This window comes from Saccostrea echinata, unplaced genomic scaffold (genome assembly GCF_033153115.1).
Source record: "Saccostrea echinata isolate AGI-Se365-2 ecotype Australia unplaced genomic scaffold, CSIRO_AGI_Sech_v1 ptg000008l, whole genome shotgun sequence".
Classification (NCBI taxonomy): Eukaryota; Metazoa; Mollusca; class Bivalvia; order Ostreida; family Ostreidae; genus Saccostrea; species Saccostrea echinata.
Window position 1 is genome coordinate 8,365,560 of NW_026889757.1, and position 15,288 is coordinate 8,380,847.

At 30.6% G+C, this 15,288-nt stretch overlaps 2 protein-coding genes across 2 annotated transcripts; both read right to left on the reverse strand.

Annotated features, from left to right (window-relative positions):
• Positions 1–2,756: 2,756 nt before the first annotated feature.
• LOC133181258 (uncharacterized) lies at positions 2,757–5,121 on the reverse strand. The gene is made up of 5 exons (XM_061315791.1): positions 5,110–5,121; positions 4,855–4,977; positions 4,014–4,080; positions 3,569–3,876; positions 2,757–2,882 (listed from the first exon to the last, which is right to left on the reverse strand). Exons 1-5 carry the CDS (start codon positions 5,119–5,121, stop codon positions 2,757–2,759), a joined length of 636 nt encoding a protein of 211 aa, XP_061171775.1.
• Positions 5,122–9,207: 4,086 nt separating this feature from the next.
• Positions 9,208–12,169, reverse strand: LOC133181259 (uncharacterized). The gene is made up of 7 exons (XM_061315792.1): positions 12,074–12,169; positions 11,911–11,926; positions 11,507–11,623; positions 10,690–10,775; positions 10,307–10,391; positions 9,798–10,006; positions 9,208–9,461 (listed from the first exon to the last, which is right to left on the reverse strand). The coding sequence occupies exons 1-7, from the start codon at positions 12,167–12,169 to the stop codon at positions 9,327–9,329; spliced, it is 744 nt and encodes a 247-aa protein (XP_061171776.1). The 3' UTR covers positions 9,208–9,326.
• Positions 12,170–15,288: the final 3,119 nt, after the last annotated feature.

A 15,288-nucleotide genomic window follows, 5' to 3' on the forward strand; every position in this document is an offset into this window, starting at 1 on the left:
TCTATATTTTATGCAAAAATTTAGATGTACTTTATTTATGATAAATAAACATTTCCTGAAAATTTCAGCTTAGTGCGTCCATTATTTTTCAATGAAAACGTTTTGTCCACGATTTTACCGGATAACCCTTGTATAAGCAGATAATTGTTAGAGGTTTTTAATCAAGCTTGTATGTAAGACTCTAATATTCAAAAAGTTATAATATATTATTTCTTTTAATGAAACTAAAAATTAAAAAAAATATTCTTTAAAAATATTATAATATTCTTTATATGATTAACATGTTATGCTCGTCTGTACAATTACGACCTAATACTATAGTGTTGACAATATTAAAACCTCTAATGAGTGAGAATTTAGTTTGCAAACAATTGTCCACATCACCAGTCCAATTTCTTGCATTCCACAGTTGTCGATTTCCTGGATTAAAAAAAATACCTGAGACAGCTATTGTCGTTTATGGTCTATCTGACCTCTGTTTGCAATGACGCGACGCGAAATTTCGTACGCTCTTGCGCTGTAAAAGCAAACAAAGTGACAAAGAAAACACAAGACATGTCCATTGGTAAAAATGATTATTAAATATGGAGATAACGAAGAGTATTCAAGCTCAAAAAGTCTATTCAAACAATACAAATCAGGAGCTGAGCAAACTCGAATTCTATAACATCCGAGGTGGGACCAGGTGCCACTGAGGAGTGAGCTGCCGTGTGCTCCTTGTCATGATTGGGTAAAACGTAAAAATCCGTAGAAAATTTAGTCCTAACAATTAGTATGAAAATCGTTAGTTAGCATTTGACTTACTGATAGATTGCATTTGCTGACAAAGTCATTATATCGACCATAAAACTTGCAAAATGATGGTTTCTTTAAAATTTCTTTCGACTCTTCAGAAAAAAAAATGTTGAAAATGTTTATAGTTCTAGAATTTGACAATCTTCAAATCAATTTAAAATGGTTGCCAACCTGGCGCTTATAGAGAAAATTTAGGCGCCATGGCGACTAAATTAGTCGTTAATTAAAGCCCTGTATTATGAACACTAGTAACATTATTAATCATAAAAGAGTTCAGTCTTGTATTCCACTATATTTTAAGTTGAGGTCTACACCCTGCATTTTGGACAGATATTCCCAAACTGTTGCTTCCAAACGTCTTTCAGTTGGCGGCAGAACTTCATTTCTATTATGAATTCTGTTGAAGATCATGTCATACGTTGGGCGAAATATAAAGAAGATCTGAACACTTTGTCAGGATGGATTGTGTTTTAGAAATATATTTAAAAAATCGTGTTAGAAAGTTCAAAGGCAACATGCGAACCATCTATGCTTCCGTTTTCACTAAATCGGAGGTGGTAACAGATTTAAGATGACTGTATGACCAATATATTATGGTTCCAGTAGACAAGGCTTGTAACAATTTCGTCCTAGTTTATAAGGATCATTATTAAAACTGTATTTCAGGACTTGTTTTAATTCTACATCTGAAAATCCAATTTATACCCACAGTTCACTTTCCTGGGAGGAGATTCTCCAAAATCGCATTTCATTTTTCAATACTCTTAACATTCAAGTCAACGAAAGTAAGTTCGATAGACCATACCTAATAAGATACTGGACCCCTAAACTTCATATAAATCCTTATAAACAAAGATACAAAAAAGTGCTCTATTAAACCCTTATCTTTACTTCTCATAAAAATATTAACTGCTGTAAAGGAGAAATTTCAGACGTACTGTACTACAGCATATACGAGAGGCGATGTAATTCAACTATGGATTCTCAAAAAAGCCAAAGAACGTTTATAAAATTAAAATCACTTTAATAAAAATATTAGTGACATCAAGACGTTCGACTCTTCTACACCATAGACAGCAATTCCTTTCGATAAATTAAAATCTAGGCTTTTTGATAACATAAATAACTGTTTTTCAGTAAACATGCAACTCAGAAATTTTTATATTTGATAGCTCTTCAAAAAAAATTACTTTGTTAAAAATCACTCTGATTTTACACACAAGAACTCTGAAGTTGGTATTAAAGGGTGTTCATCATTGACAATATTTATGTAGTCTTTGGTGACCAGGTCTTCCAACAAACTGTTGGAATTCCGATGGTTACTAATTGTCCTTCTTTATTAGTCGACCTACTTTTTATATTCCTATGGCGAAAAAAATATCAAAAAACCTCTACATGGGAAGAAGAAAACAGTACTTGTTGTGAATTCAACTCGACATTCACACAAATTGAGAATATAGGCACTGCATTTTCGTATGGTTGCGACGACCACATAAATGATGTAGGTAATCTTTCAAGCCCACAGTGTACCGGTGTGAATGTGATGGGAATTGTTAACAATACACCTAGACGTAGGCGTAATCATAGACATCGATCATACAAAAGACCAAATATATATGATGTCTCATTTGATTCACTTTTATGTTACGTCTGCAAACCATAAGGTTTTCATCACATTCGCACTAAACTTTACTCGGTTCCCTTGATTTTTTTTAATGGATTATTTGAAGAAGCAAAAGTAAATCCAAACTTGGACTCTTCTATTATAGAAAATCAGGTTAGTGTTTGTGATTATGGATGTTGCCCATCAACATGCCCTTTAAGCCAACACATGTGTATCTATTTAGCAGATCCGACATTTATGATAAACAGTGTTGTTGGTTTTTTTTCAGTACATTGAAATATAAAGATGATCAAAAGTTTGGAAAACATTTCTTTATTCAGGTATCACTTAATTTATTTCAATGAACAATATTGAAATGTTCACATGTACCAGGCTCAAACCTTATGGAATATTTTATCGTTGTTGCTCCAATATTATACGCGCTACACCCCTTTGGATTATTGCAACTTGCTTTGACACCAAACTGAAATTTACAAAAATATAAAAGTAGATGTTTGTAATGATTCAAGTTGACAACGTTAATTTAAAACACTTTATTAACTTTATTACCTAGCAAGGTGGTCCTGTCAAATGTATTTCATAAATTTTCAATCTAATGAAGGCAAAAATATATTATGTGAAATGTTATTTATAGGAAACCTTTCTCCGACTACTTTTTTCCCCGATAAAGTGAATTTTCAGACTAGTGAGTCGTGGATCTGAAAATCTTACATTCACATCTACTGCTTACTAATATTACACACTTTTTTCAAAGTGCGATATTTCTCTTCATTTAACCCGTCTGACTTGTGTAATTGATCTGATAAAAATGTGTGCTACTATTTTCTAGAACCAGACAATATATTTCTTAACTTCTTACAATTTTGCCTCACTATTCTATATCTTTAATTCCTCTTTTTTTCTCCTTTTAGAAATATAATACTGCGCTTTCATTATGCTTTGTTGGCAACTAAATTACGTGGTTGAGATAGACCAAAAAATTAACTGAATAACAAACTAGAAAACTAATAAAATATAAACCATGTAGCTGTCCACGAACTTACATATCAAATAAATTGTATTCTTGGCTAAAACCACGAAATTTGATCCACTGAAAAATTAATGAAACCAGGACCTATGTGACTTTCTCATGAGAAAATTTGTACTTACTTCCATGAAACGTTTCCCTTGAAATGGTCGAATGTCGATACAGACGACTCTTTTCTTGTCAGAGTAATTCCGAGGATAATAGGCGTAGTAATCAATTTTCTTATAGCTGCAGACGTTATAGCCAGAAGATGGTTTCTTGCATTCTTTTTGTTCTTTAAACATACAGAAGCCATCCTTTTCTTGCGTGCACGCCCTCAGCAATACTTCCAAGGAGTCAAAGTCATACGGAGAGTAATATATGACCTTTGGATGGTAATTAAGGAGATTAGCAGCCAGTGTGTAGGTCAAAATCAGACGGAAGGGTTGAGCTTTAATGTGATAAACATTAATAATTAGATTTTCTAATGCGTTAGATATTTCATTAAAGAAATAACATTTCTTCAAAAAAGATGCTCTGAACTCATAATATAAATTGATGAATTGTAGTGCTTTTATACAATCTCACCAACAAAGATTGGTTTGGTTGTGGCTAAGAAAGTTCCGTCTTTTGCACTTTCAAATCCTATGGTCCTCTAATGAAAAAATAAATCTACAGTAAAGCAGCTTATTCAAGAGATTATTGCGAATCATCCTATTGAAAAACATCATTTATCTGTAGTTTAACCATGTTTCCTTTATCATTAGATAACAGAAAATCTTACACTTATTTCGTCTAAACGTGCATTTCCCTGCATCCGGCCATAAAATATACATGACTGGTCATTCTTGGAACATTCCTCTACGAAATAAAAAAAAGAATAAAATCAATAACTAGCATAAATAAATTTAAACCCTAATACATATTTTCACTTTTTCTATTCTTTATAGAGAAACACATTGTAAAATTATATATCCTTCTGGTCTAACATCTTTTCTTAAAGAAAATATATCGTTCTCGATTTCAAGTTGCTTTTCTTTTGACTTTTACTGATAATTTTAATAATGATTAAAACTCAAAATTCCCCACTTTTTGTAGATCTTTAAGCAATATTTTGGAGGATTTTTTTTTTTAGAAAAAACCTGTGACTGTTAGTTTTTTATGCATTCAGTTCCGCTTTAATCAAGATAAAAAATTGATTTAAATTAAACCATTAACTATTAAGGAGCCATTTTTCACTATGAGTCATCAATTACTAGTAGCTAGATCTAAAATTTTATATATAAGAATTGAAGTGTATTCCGCACTTATTTTGAATTTAAAAACACAAGTGCTCCAAGCCTTAATGCTTAATTCTGAGTGTATCTTTGATTGTTTTAAAATTGCATTTGCAGAAAGTAAACTGTAAAAAAAAAATCCATGCAATTACCAGAAAATTCACATTTTCTTCCAAACCACCCAGATTCGCATTTACAATGTACCAATCGTGAATCATCACCCCGGACGCAGAGGCCTTTCCCATGGCAGTATTGTCTGTCTCTGTCACACTCACCTGAGGAAAAAAACAAGTCCTTATCTTAATTTGAATAATCTTCTTCAAAATCTTCATTTGATATTTTTGAATAATTTTTTTTTAATAAATACTGAATTTTAATACATGTATAATATGCATAGGATGACATACCACAGCCTTCATATGAAGACACCGGAATAGTGAACAAAATCAGAAGGCAAGCTACTAGTCGCATCTCTCGGGAGGAGGTTTTCTATCTAAAATGAATATAAAAAGTGATAAATCACATATAAAGGAGTTCATATAAATACGTTTTTATTGAACTATTCGTCAGATTATAATGAAATATCATTCTAACAAAGTAGTTTTATTGATTTTATTAATATATATAATTATAAATTATATGCATTTGAAAGAACGGAACGATATTATCAGTAATAATATTGCACTGCTTTTAAGCCACTTAAGTAAAAAGCTTAGATAAAAACTTGAAAAGATGCGATTGCTTGAATATGTGACTGAGTAAATTAACTTATCTTCTCTAAGAGATGAAAAATTTCACACAGATGAACATTTAGCAAGTTTGATACATGTACCTAATTGATCTATAAGGTCCTTTTTACATATCAATAGTTATTACAACAAGAGGTCGCAGGTATTTGTTGACGTCCTTCCCTTAAGTAATTGCATTTTTTCAAGTTCTTGAAATAATAAAAATGTGCACTTTTTTTATTTTTATTATTGTATTAAAACAATATGGTCACATGGCATTTGAAATATTAGTGTTAGTTACATATGATAAATCTTCTTTTTTTTTTTTTTTTTTTTTTTTTTTTTTTTTTTTTGAAAGATTGTTGTATTTCTTATATTCAGAAGTTTATTAGCAATGGAAATAAGCTGTGATTGCAGAATTGATAGATAGAACCAAATGTGCGACTTTTCTATACCTAAACAACCTTTGCATAGACAACTGCTCTTCAATAAAAATGGAACTCTGAAGTTTTCATATCATGTGATTGGTCATCACAACAAAATTACTTTGATTTTACACATAAGTACTCTGAAGTTGATATTAAAAGGATGCTGGATTTCCGCATTGACAACATTTATGAAGTTTATTGCAACAAATATTTCGAATTTCCATCGGCACTTATTGTGCTCCTTTATTAGCTGACCTGTTTTTATGTTCCTGTGAAGCAGAATTTATTCAAAATCTTCTACATGACAAGAAGAAAACATTGGTTGTGGCCTTCGACTCGACGACATTCAGATATATTGATGGCCTTTTATAAATCAACAATAGTTACTGCCATTTATATGCTGAATCGATATATCTCAGTGAACTCGAAATAAAAGACACCAAAGAGTCCGCCACATTTGTTTCATAATTGGATGTTTTACTGACTATAGACAATAAAGACCAATTAAAAACTAAACTGTATGGCAAAAAGACCAGATTTACGTTGTCAACTTTCCTTATTTTTGCAGTAATATTCTGTTAATCACCTGCAAATGGTAATAATGTCTCCCAACTTATTCGATACTTAAGACCATGCTCTGAGTACGATCAATTTTTAACTACTGATTTTCAAGCTACTGACAGATATGTTGTTATCGGGTTTTCAACAACCGCGTTTAAAGTCAGTGTTTCGTAAATTCTTTTGTCGTTATAATGACCTTGTTAGCAAATATTACCTATTTTTGGGCTGTATTTTGGTTGGTGTTTTTCATGCCAAATTTTAGACCTTTGTTTTTATACTAAATTTGACTATGGAATATTCCATCTACATGATCAATACTTAGGGCTCTATTCGGATGTGACCAGTCGACAGAGGATGCTTGCTCCTCCTAGGCATCTGATCCGCACTCTAGAATTTTCGGGGGTTCGTGTTTTATTCCCCGTTCAGATATTTGTATTGTTTATAGATTTTTTTGAGATCGATCACTGATCGTTATCTTCTACTTTTTCATCATTTTAAATCTCCTAACGCTTTATACAAAAAAGTCATGTTTGATCTTCAAATTCTCCTAACGTTCAGTGATTTTTTTTTTTTTCAGTTTTTATTGTTTATGCCCCAAAAATTAATGTTTGCCTCGAAATTATTGGGCAAACTGTCCTGCAAACACAGAGTCAAACGTGTTACATGTGGAGGAGAATTAATGGTGCATGTGCAAAAATTTGTCATAAGCAATCTATTGGAATTCTGATTAGCACGAACTGAACTTTTTAAGCCGACCTGTTTTTGTATTCTTGTGCAATACAGCAGATTTTATTCAAAAACTTCTGTGTGAGAAGAAGACTCTTGCAGTGGCTTTCAATTAAACATTTTGATATATCAACGACGCACTTTTTATCAATTAACAATAACTATCTTCATTCATTTGTCAACTCAATATATTCCAGTTAAACTCGACATGAAAGACAACAGAATCTGCAGCATCTGCTTCGACTAAAGATGTTAATGGATGACTTACAACTAAAGTATATGACAAACGGGATGACTTCAGCTTTTTCATCGTCATATGCATGTTTCCCTATTTATTTTCAATATTCCACCATGACCTGCATAAGGTTTTTATGTTTCCAAACTGATTTGATAGCATGTCCTGTCCTCAATTTCAAAACGGGACAGAGTGCAAAAAAATAAGTTGATGTAATTGGTTTTTAAAGTCAGCATTTCGCATATTCTACGGTCGTTATATTGACCTCTTTGCGAATACAAAATATCGTTGGGTAGTATTTTGACCGATATATATTTCCTACCAATTGTCAGGTCATTCTTTCATACAAATTTGAACACAGAATACTCCGTTTATCTGATCAATACAGAGAACCAATAGTGGTTGTGAACTGTTCACAGGGGATGCCTACTCCTCCCCCGATCCTAAGTCTGGGATTTCAGGGGGTCTGGGTTTTCTGCCCTGTTTACAATTCTGTTCTTTACTTGCTTTATGAGTTTAATCGCTGTTCTATATTTTCACATTTTTGTCATTTTAGGGGCACAGTGCATCAATCAGTTATCCAGATATAAGGGCTCAACACATGACTTTATTTAGAAAAAGATAGTGTTCATTTGTCAGATTCTTTGAGGAATGTATTGGATCATTTCATTTGTGGTAATTTTGTTTCACCAACTTTTTCTTTAAAAATGACTGGCATTTAGAAGTTTTGTGTATGTGCAAGTTGCAGCTTTGTTTATTCAAATGCAATTTGCATTTCTTAATTTACAATGTCATAGAGCGCGATTTGCGTTTTGTTTTATTATTTAGGTTTTTACTGCAATTTGTACCAATTTTTTGTGTGGATAATTGGTGCTTTTGATTTTTATCTTGGAGTGCAAAATCCCGCTTCAATTTTTAGAGTGTGACGGATGGGTCCTGTGACTCTGTCTCTTACACATTTAGTATAATTTTGCGTGGAATGCTGTCCCAGTTTAGTGTTTTTGCAGGTCAACAATTCACTGTATTTACAGATTCCTTGGTTTAAGACTGTAGATAGAACCACTCCAAAAATATTTAAGATTTACTATTTATTTGTTTGTATTTAGAAACATCTTGTAATTTTGTAATAGGGTCCTCTGATCAACTTTGTATCTGTTGTTATTAGAAATAACTAAATACAGCTTGAGTACACTTTATATATAACATTTACGAAGATTATGCAATATGTTCTTGCAAACATAAAAACATAAATAAACATGAAGTTCGATATTTTTTTTATTTGGCAGTACATGTAATTTTGTGTTTTTAGTGAAAGATATAAAAAAAAATCAATTTTGTGGAGACAAATCACCATTTTGAAGAAAAAAAATCTTATAATTATTTATATTCAGGTAAAATATCTACACTTATTTGTTCATTATCGAAAATCATGAAAAGCTCAGTATATGAATTATTTTCCCCTTCATTGCATTTTACATGAAATATTTCATCAAAGGATATATGAATTTAAAACGCATATATCATAGCCACTGTTTGAGATTTGAAAAGAAAAAAGATATAATAATAAGTGCATCATATTATTTATCATTAGAAATTGGAAATATTTTGTTTTATATGTATCTTTGTTTTTTAAACGATTTTTAAAAATAAAAACACGACAATGAAAAGAAACCATTCCAAAATACACGGTTTAATGAAACAACAAGCAAGTATTGTGTTCTCCTATTCGGTGCAGGTCGTAAGTTTAAATACAGAATTTGTGATTTTAAAAATTCTTATGAATTTATTTGATAAAAATAATAAATAATAAAAATATTGGTTGTAAAAATACTGTGATGTGTCATCAGTTGAGTCAGTTTTCGATTTTATGAAGAATAATACAGTAACCATGCAATAGTTTTTGTTTTATTATTCTCTGTCACAAAGTCAAAAAAATTACAAAATAATCATCCTTGACCACAACCTCCGGCATTCTTTTGAATTACGACACCCTGCAAAACAATTTCGGTGATATCTGCGTAATGATGATGTTTTGGTACCTCTCCGCATTCTCTAGACTCACATTTTACGATTATGGACACCTGAAGTGAAAAAGTGAACAATTTAAAAGAAATGAGTTAAAAGAGATTCATAAAGAAGGTTGCCAATCACTGATTATAAACATGTAAATGAAAAAGTTTTGAAAAATGATTAGCAAAATATTTTGTGTAACGAATATGTGTATTTTGTCATCCTTGCCATTTCCTCTAATCATATACAGCCGTAGTTCTCTTTCAATAGTCTTAATGATTCACTTGATATGTTTAGGGATATTTTTCATTAACTCCTTCAAATTTTCATCAAAAGAAATGCACTAAAGATGTATCTGACTATATTCCTGAGATTCGTCCATCATATGTATGAGAAAATCTACTCACCGAAAAAAACCGCGATGGTTTGTGGTCAAGGAGAATACACTGCTCAGCGGAGACATAGTTTGACTTGAAGTCAGAGCGGCGAAGTTCCTTTACAATTTTTTTACCCCCTGCATAAGGATAGTCCACAACAATCAGGATCTTGTCTGCTCCAGTTGCATGTTTTGGGTTGTGGAACCTGACCCTCAAGTTCAGGATGTAACTGGACTTCCCTTAGAATTTTGTAAGAATCGATATAGCGAATTACAGAAATAAGTAAAAAATGTGTGCATTTCAGTTTAGAACATACTGTTGATCTAACTAAGCAACTCAATGCATAACAGCATTAATAAAAAAAATCGTAACTATTTAAACGTTAACTAATTGCTTGAAATTTAATCAATGAGAAGAATATGAAATTTCAAGTAGAATACTATTTCTTCATTTCCGTCCTTCAGTATAGGCGTTCTTGATCGAAATTTAAACCGAAACGAGGTTTTAAAAACTAAAGATTTCAGCAAAACAATATGTACCCCAAAGAATGTGGCCAGTAGAAAGGACTGCAGTGCCGCCCTTCGTCAGTACTGGTATTAGTTGATTTAAGGAGTTATGAACATACTGGAAATAGTCAAATAGACAAGATTATCATCAACATCACCATCAGAAAATACAAATCCATTCTTTCTCCTTCAAAAAAGTAACATTTATCTTTATCAAACACTTAAGTTTAGAGCGTTAATATTTCATACTCTATCCTAACAATATCTTTTTAAAATAACTCTTTGAAAAGAGTTATATGTTAATAAATATTCAACTGTTATTTTAATATCTCATTTTTGATGATATATATATAAACCTTTGAGCAATTAATTTATGATGAGGTAAACTTAAATGTTAATAATATCTTTGGACTTACGTTTGGTCTAAGTTTCCATATGCCTTGCTTTTTACCAGCATCAAAGGACTTTTGAAAAAGACAAAGATAGGTCTCGCAGGTGTAATCTGAATGTTAGTAAAGTACCAAAAGTAAATATAGACGTATATATTTTTATATATTTATTATAACAATACAAAATGAAACTAAATATACCAAGTCCTTGGTCCTTGTACATATGTAATTATGAAAGTTATACACGAAATTTCCCTCTTTTCTTTTACTTTTAGCACTGTCATAAATTTTGTATACAATCGTAGATTGTTAGGAATGAAATACACAGTATTTAGAAAAACTGCTCCATAATACACCCTAAACGATAAATGTACAATAATAAAATCTTTTCAATGATTTTAAATTCTCTCCATCAAATATTTACACTCAATTATGTGAACGATGAAAGTAATTAATCTAATATTTGCAAATTTTATCAAAGAAAGTACATCTTATTTTGAAACACTATCCGCTTATATATTTTTTTCCAAGTTCTACATTAAAGATCATTCAATATTTATCCGATATTGTAATTTATTTTTTTGATACATACACGAACATTTTTTATGTAAACGTTTTCCTTTAATTATTTAAAGAGTTTGTGTTAGAGAATTTTTAAGCCTTTTTACGATTTTCATAATAATTGTCATGAAAACCTTTATTACAATATCTGAGTGTGAAGTCAAACAAAATTTAGTACAAAGAGATAGCAATCACAGAGGAAACTGAACTCAATGGTGGTGTGAGTCGTAAAACATATTTATCAAAAGTTTTCTTAGGTTTGTTAAAAAAGGTACAAAATTACCTGCTAATTTTATTCCACATGTGAATCCTATAAAATGATCTGCACAATGACAAACTGGATAGTTTTCGTACGCTTTGCAAGTTCCATAGTTTTGACATTTAATCCCGGTGCAAGGTGCTGAAATGAAGAAATATACTTTAAAATTTTCAAATATATGTATCTTTTTATTTTTAGAATTTTGATAACTTCTTATATTAAGTTTAATTAGAAACTGAGTTTCCATTTTTATATTTGATTACTTATGATTTAACTTGGACAAAGAGAAGAATGAGTATGGCATAGGACTAATTAAGAAAACTACATGCATTTTAAAATATATGCCTAATAATAATTAAAAGAAATTTTGCATGTAAATTTAAATTTTGCATTAAAATTTTTAATGAATACAGACTTAAAATACTTACAACACGTATCACGGTTCTAAAAATAGATACAAAAATAAAACAATAAATCAATCATGGGTAAACAAACAGGATTTTTATTTCCATAAAGGTAATGATTATTATTTAATTTTTTCATTGAGCTTAAGTCTTTCTATCCTGTCGGCAAAGCTCAGTATAAACCTACCCTGGCGACCAAGTTCAAACTATCTCCATTTAAAATACTTGCTGAACAAAATCGAACTGCGACTAGTAGCACAAGACCTGCGCTGTAACTTATCATGTTTCGATGATTAAGCTTGAAAAAGAAATAAATTGTAACAGACCATTTGATCGCTATATAAGTAAAACCTGAGAGCACGTCATAAGTTTAATTGATAATATATTATGATTGGATATATCATGTGGGTTTAAAATCAATTACAGAATTATAATTCATGAGATATTTTAAAAGCATATGCATTAGATAAATATGATAAAATATATTGATTTTCTAAGTAATTTTTTATTACTTTGAGGAAATTCAAAATAGACTGTTTTTATATGCACATTTTTATTATTTCAACTTTAATTTATTTGGTTCATATTTTGACTGACATATTTCATACCAATTTTAAAGGTGCTTGGACACAGATTTGAAGTTAATATTTTCTCAAATTTTCTGTATAATTTCATGACTTGTATGTTGCTATTGCATTTCATACTAAAATATAATAAAATGCTTATTTCACCTCGAAGTTATTAAAACTTCGAATTTCTGGACGCGTTGGATTGACACATCCTTGCGCTTTCACATATTTTAATTTTATTCTTAATACTTAAGAAAAGTGGCAATTTTGTTGTGTATTAATGGAAAATATTAAAACTATAACCCAGAAAATTCAGAGTAGAAATGTTCGAAAGCAAAACCCACTCACAGTATTGTAAGTCCGTGCTCAGTGGTGTGTGCAGAGTTTAACAATTGAACACACCCGGTGAATCGTAAACTTTAACAATAATAGAGCTCGTGCCCTGTGTACAAAAACTGTTTACGTTTCACGGGTGTGTTCAATTTATTAAACTGTGTACACATCAGAGCACAGACTGACAATACTGTTGAGCTGGTTTTGCTTTCGAACATTTCTACTCTGAATTTTCTGGATTATAGATGTAATATTTTTCATAAATACATAACAAAATCGCATCTTTTCTTAAATATTAAGGATGAAGTTAAAATTTGTGTAAGTGCAAAGATGTATTAACCAAACGCGTTCCGGAATTCGTAGTTCAAATAATTTTCAGATAAAATAAGTTTTTAATTATATTTTCGTGTGAAATGCTATTGCAATATATAAGTCGTGATATTATACAGAAAATTTGAGAAAAATATTAAGTTCAAATCTGTGTCTAAGCACCTTTAAAGCCTTTGTTTTAATACTAAATTTAATTTGATTACGGAATATTCCGTCTACCTGATAAATGCAAGGGGCTCACGTTAGGTGTGACTGAATGACAAGGGATGCGTACGCCTTCTAGACACCTGATCCCACCTCTGGAATTTCAAGGGGTCCGTATTTAATGCCCTGTTTTATTTTGTTTGTAATTTTTTGAGATCGATCACTGTTCGATATCTTTACCTATTTTATTAGATCGACCTTTACCAAATTCTTAAGTCACCTCCTTTTATTGAAACATATGTCCTCCATTTACTAGTTGTCTTCTGACAACTTTTCATACTTAAGATTTGTTTACACAACGACTTGACCAATTTGAACAAAACTTGACCCAAGCATCTTCATGTTAATGTGTGTCAAATTTGTCGAAATGCAAGGGTACTGTATTTTTTTTTTTTTTTTTTTTTTTTTTTTTTTGGTGTAAGTTTACGTTATTAAGCATGTTCAGGTATGATAATAAAACTCTGTACAAAAGCAACTTGATTACATTATTTCATACCAAAAATATAGGAATGTGGCAGAGTTTTCAAAAGAGGGAGGATACATAAAAAGACATTTTTTTTACATCTTATCTGTGATTTTTTTATTCCGAAAAGTGAACTGCTCCCTTGCACAACAGCTCTGAAACAATATTACATGCATATTATTTTTATCGTACTTTTCGAAACAAAATTTAGCACATGGAAATGTTTAAAACAACATAGGAGCGCAAAATAATGCAATGAATAAGGAAAGATCACCTTTTTCTTCCACTTATACGAGTTAATTGTCTATAATTATGAATTACATGGTAAAGCTCCACTCGGTAAATGAAGCATAACACAAATAAAGATATGCTTTGAAGCAGCTTTTCAGCTTTAACACGATTGTGATAATTAACAAAAGTAATTGTGTACAATAGTAATTTTACACGCAGTAGCAAAATTTCTGATACAATGATGCAGATTAAGAATACATTTGCAAAGTAAAATAAAAAAAATTCCTTCAAAAGGAATTAGCTACCACACTACAAAAAAGCAACTTTTGAAATCAACAACTCCATCTTCATATAATTATTATAACTTTGTTCAAATCACAATACGTACATTTCGTGTGTTATGATTTTTCTATTTTGGTCGATAGATAAATATACACGTGAGAAAAAACGACCTTGCATATTTAATTAACTATGTCGTATTTATTATCTTCGATTCTTAAGAATGTTCTCTTTTATAAAAATTAGTGATGTCTATAGCAGATGATAATGTTCTTGTGTCACTTTGAACATAAACTGTTATTAAGGTCTAATTTATCTGACATGCATTACACACTTTCGGAAATATTTTACTGCACTTATGATAAACAATGAATAGCAAAATATGCTATCAAGAAAATTTTTATTTTAGTGATTATAAAGTATTATTTAATTTTGTATAGATTTTTTATTCCTTTAATATAATCATCAAATTAATCATTTTTATGTTTTTTTGAAAGAAAATATACAATTTGGAGCTTTCAAATTCCCTGAAGTGGTCATGAAATTACCATCATTCGAGCTCATACATTTATAGAATGTTTATATTTTAATTCTGAGACTGCTCTTTTTGATTGTAAGGTTTTATAATTTTCCTCTTCATCAAGTCATTTCATAAATCTACATTAGCGGTTTTCCTCAATCTTTATCTTGGATAAGTGCTTTCTATATAGACTGATATGACAGTTTTAAAATCTTTATCTTAGGTTAAGTGGTTTTATATAAATTGACACAAGGATGTTCAGTTTTTATTCTTGTTTAAATTTGTTCTCTCTCTCTCTCTCTCTCTCTCTCTCTCTCTCTCTCTCTCTCTCTCTCTCTCTCTCTCTCTCTCTCTCTCTCTCTCTCTATATATATATATATATATATATATATATATATATATATATATATATATATCTGTCTGTGTGTGAGGGTGTGTATATCTACAAGCAATACAAATCTGTGAACAGGGCA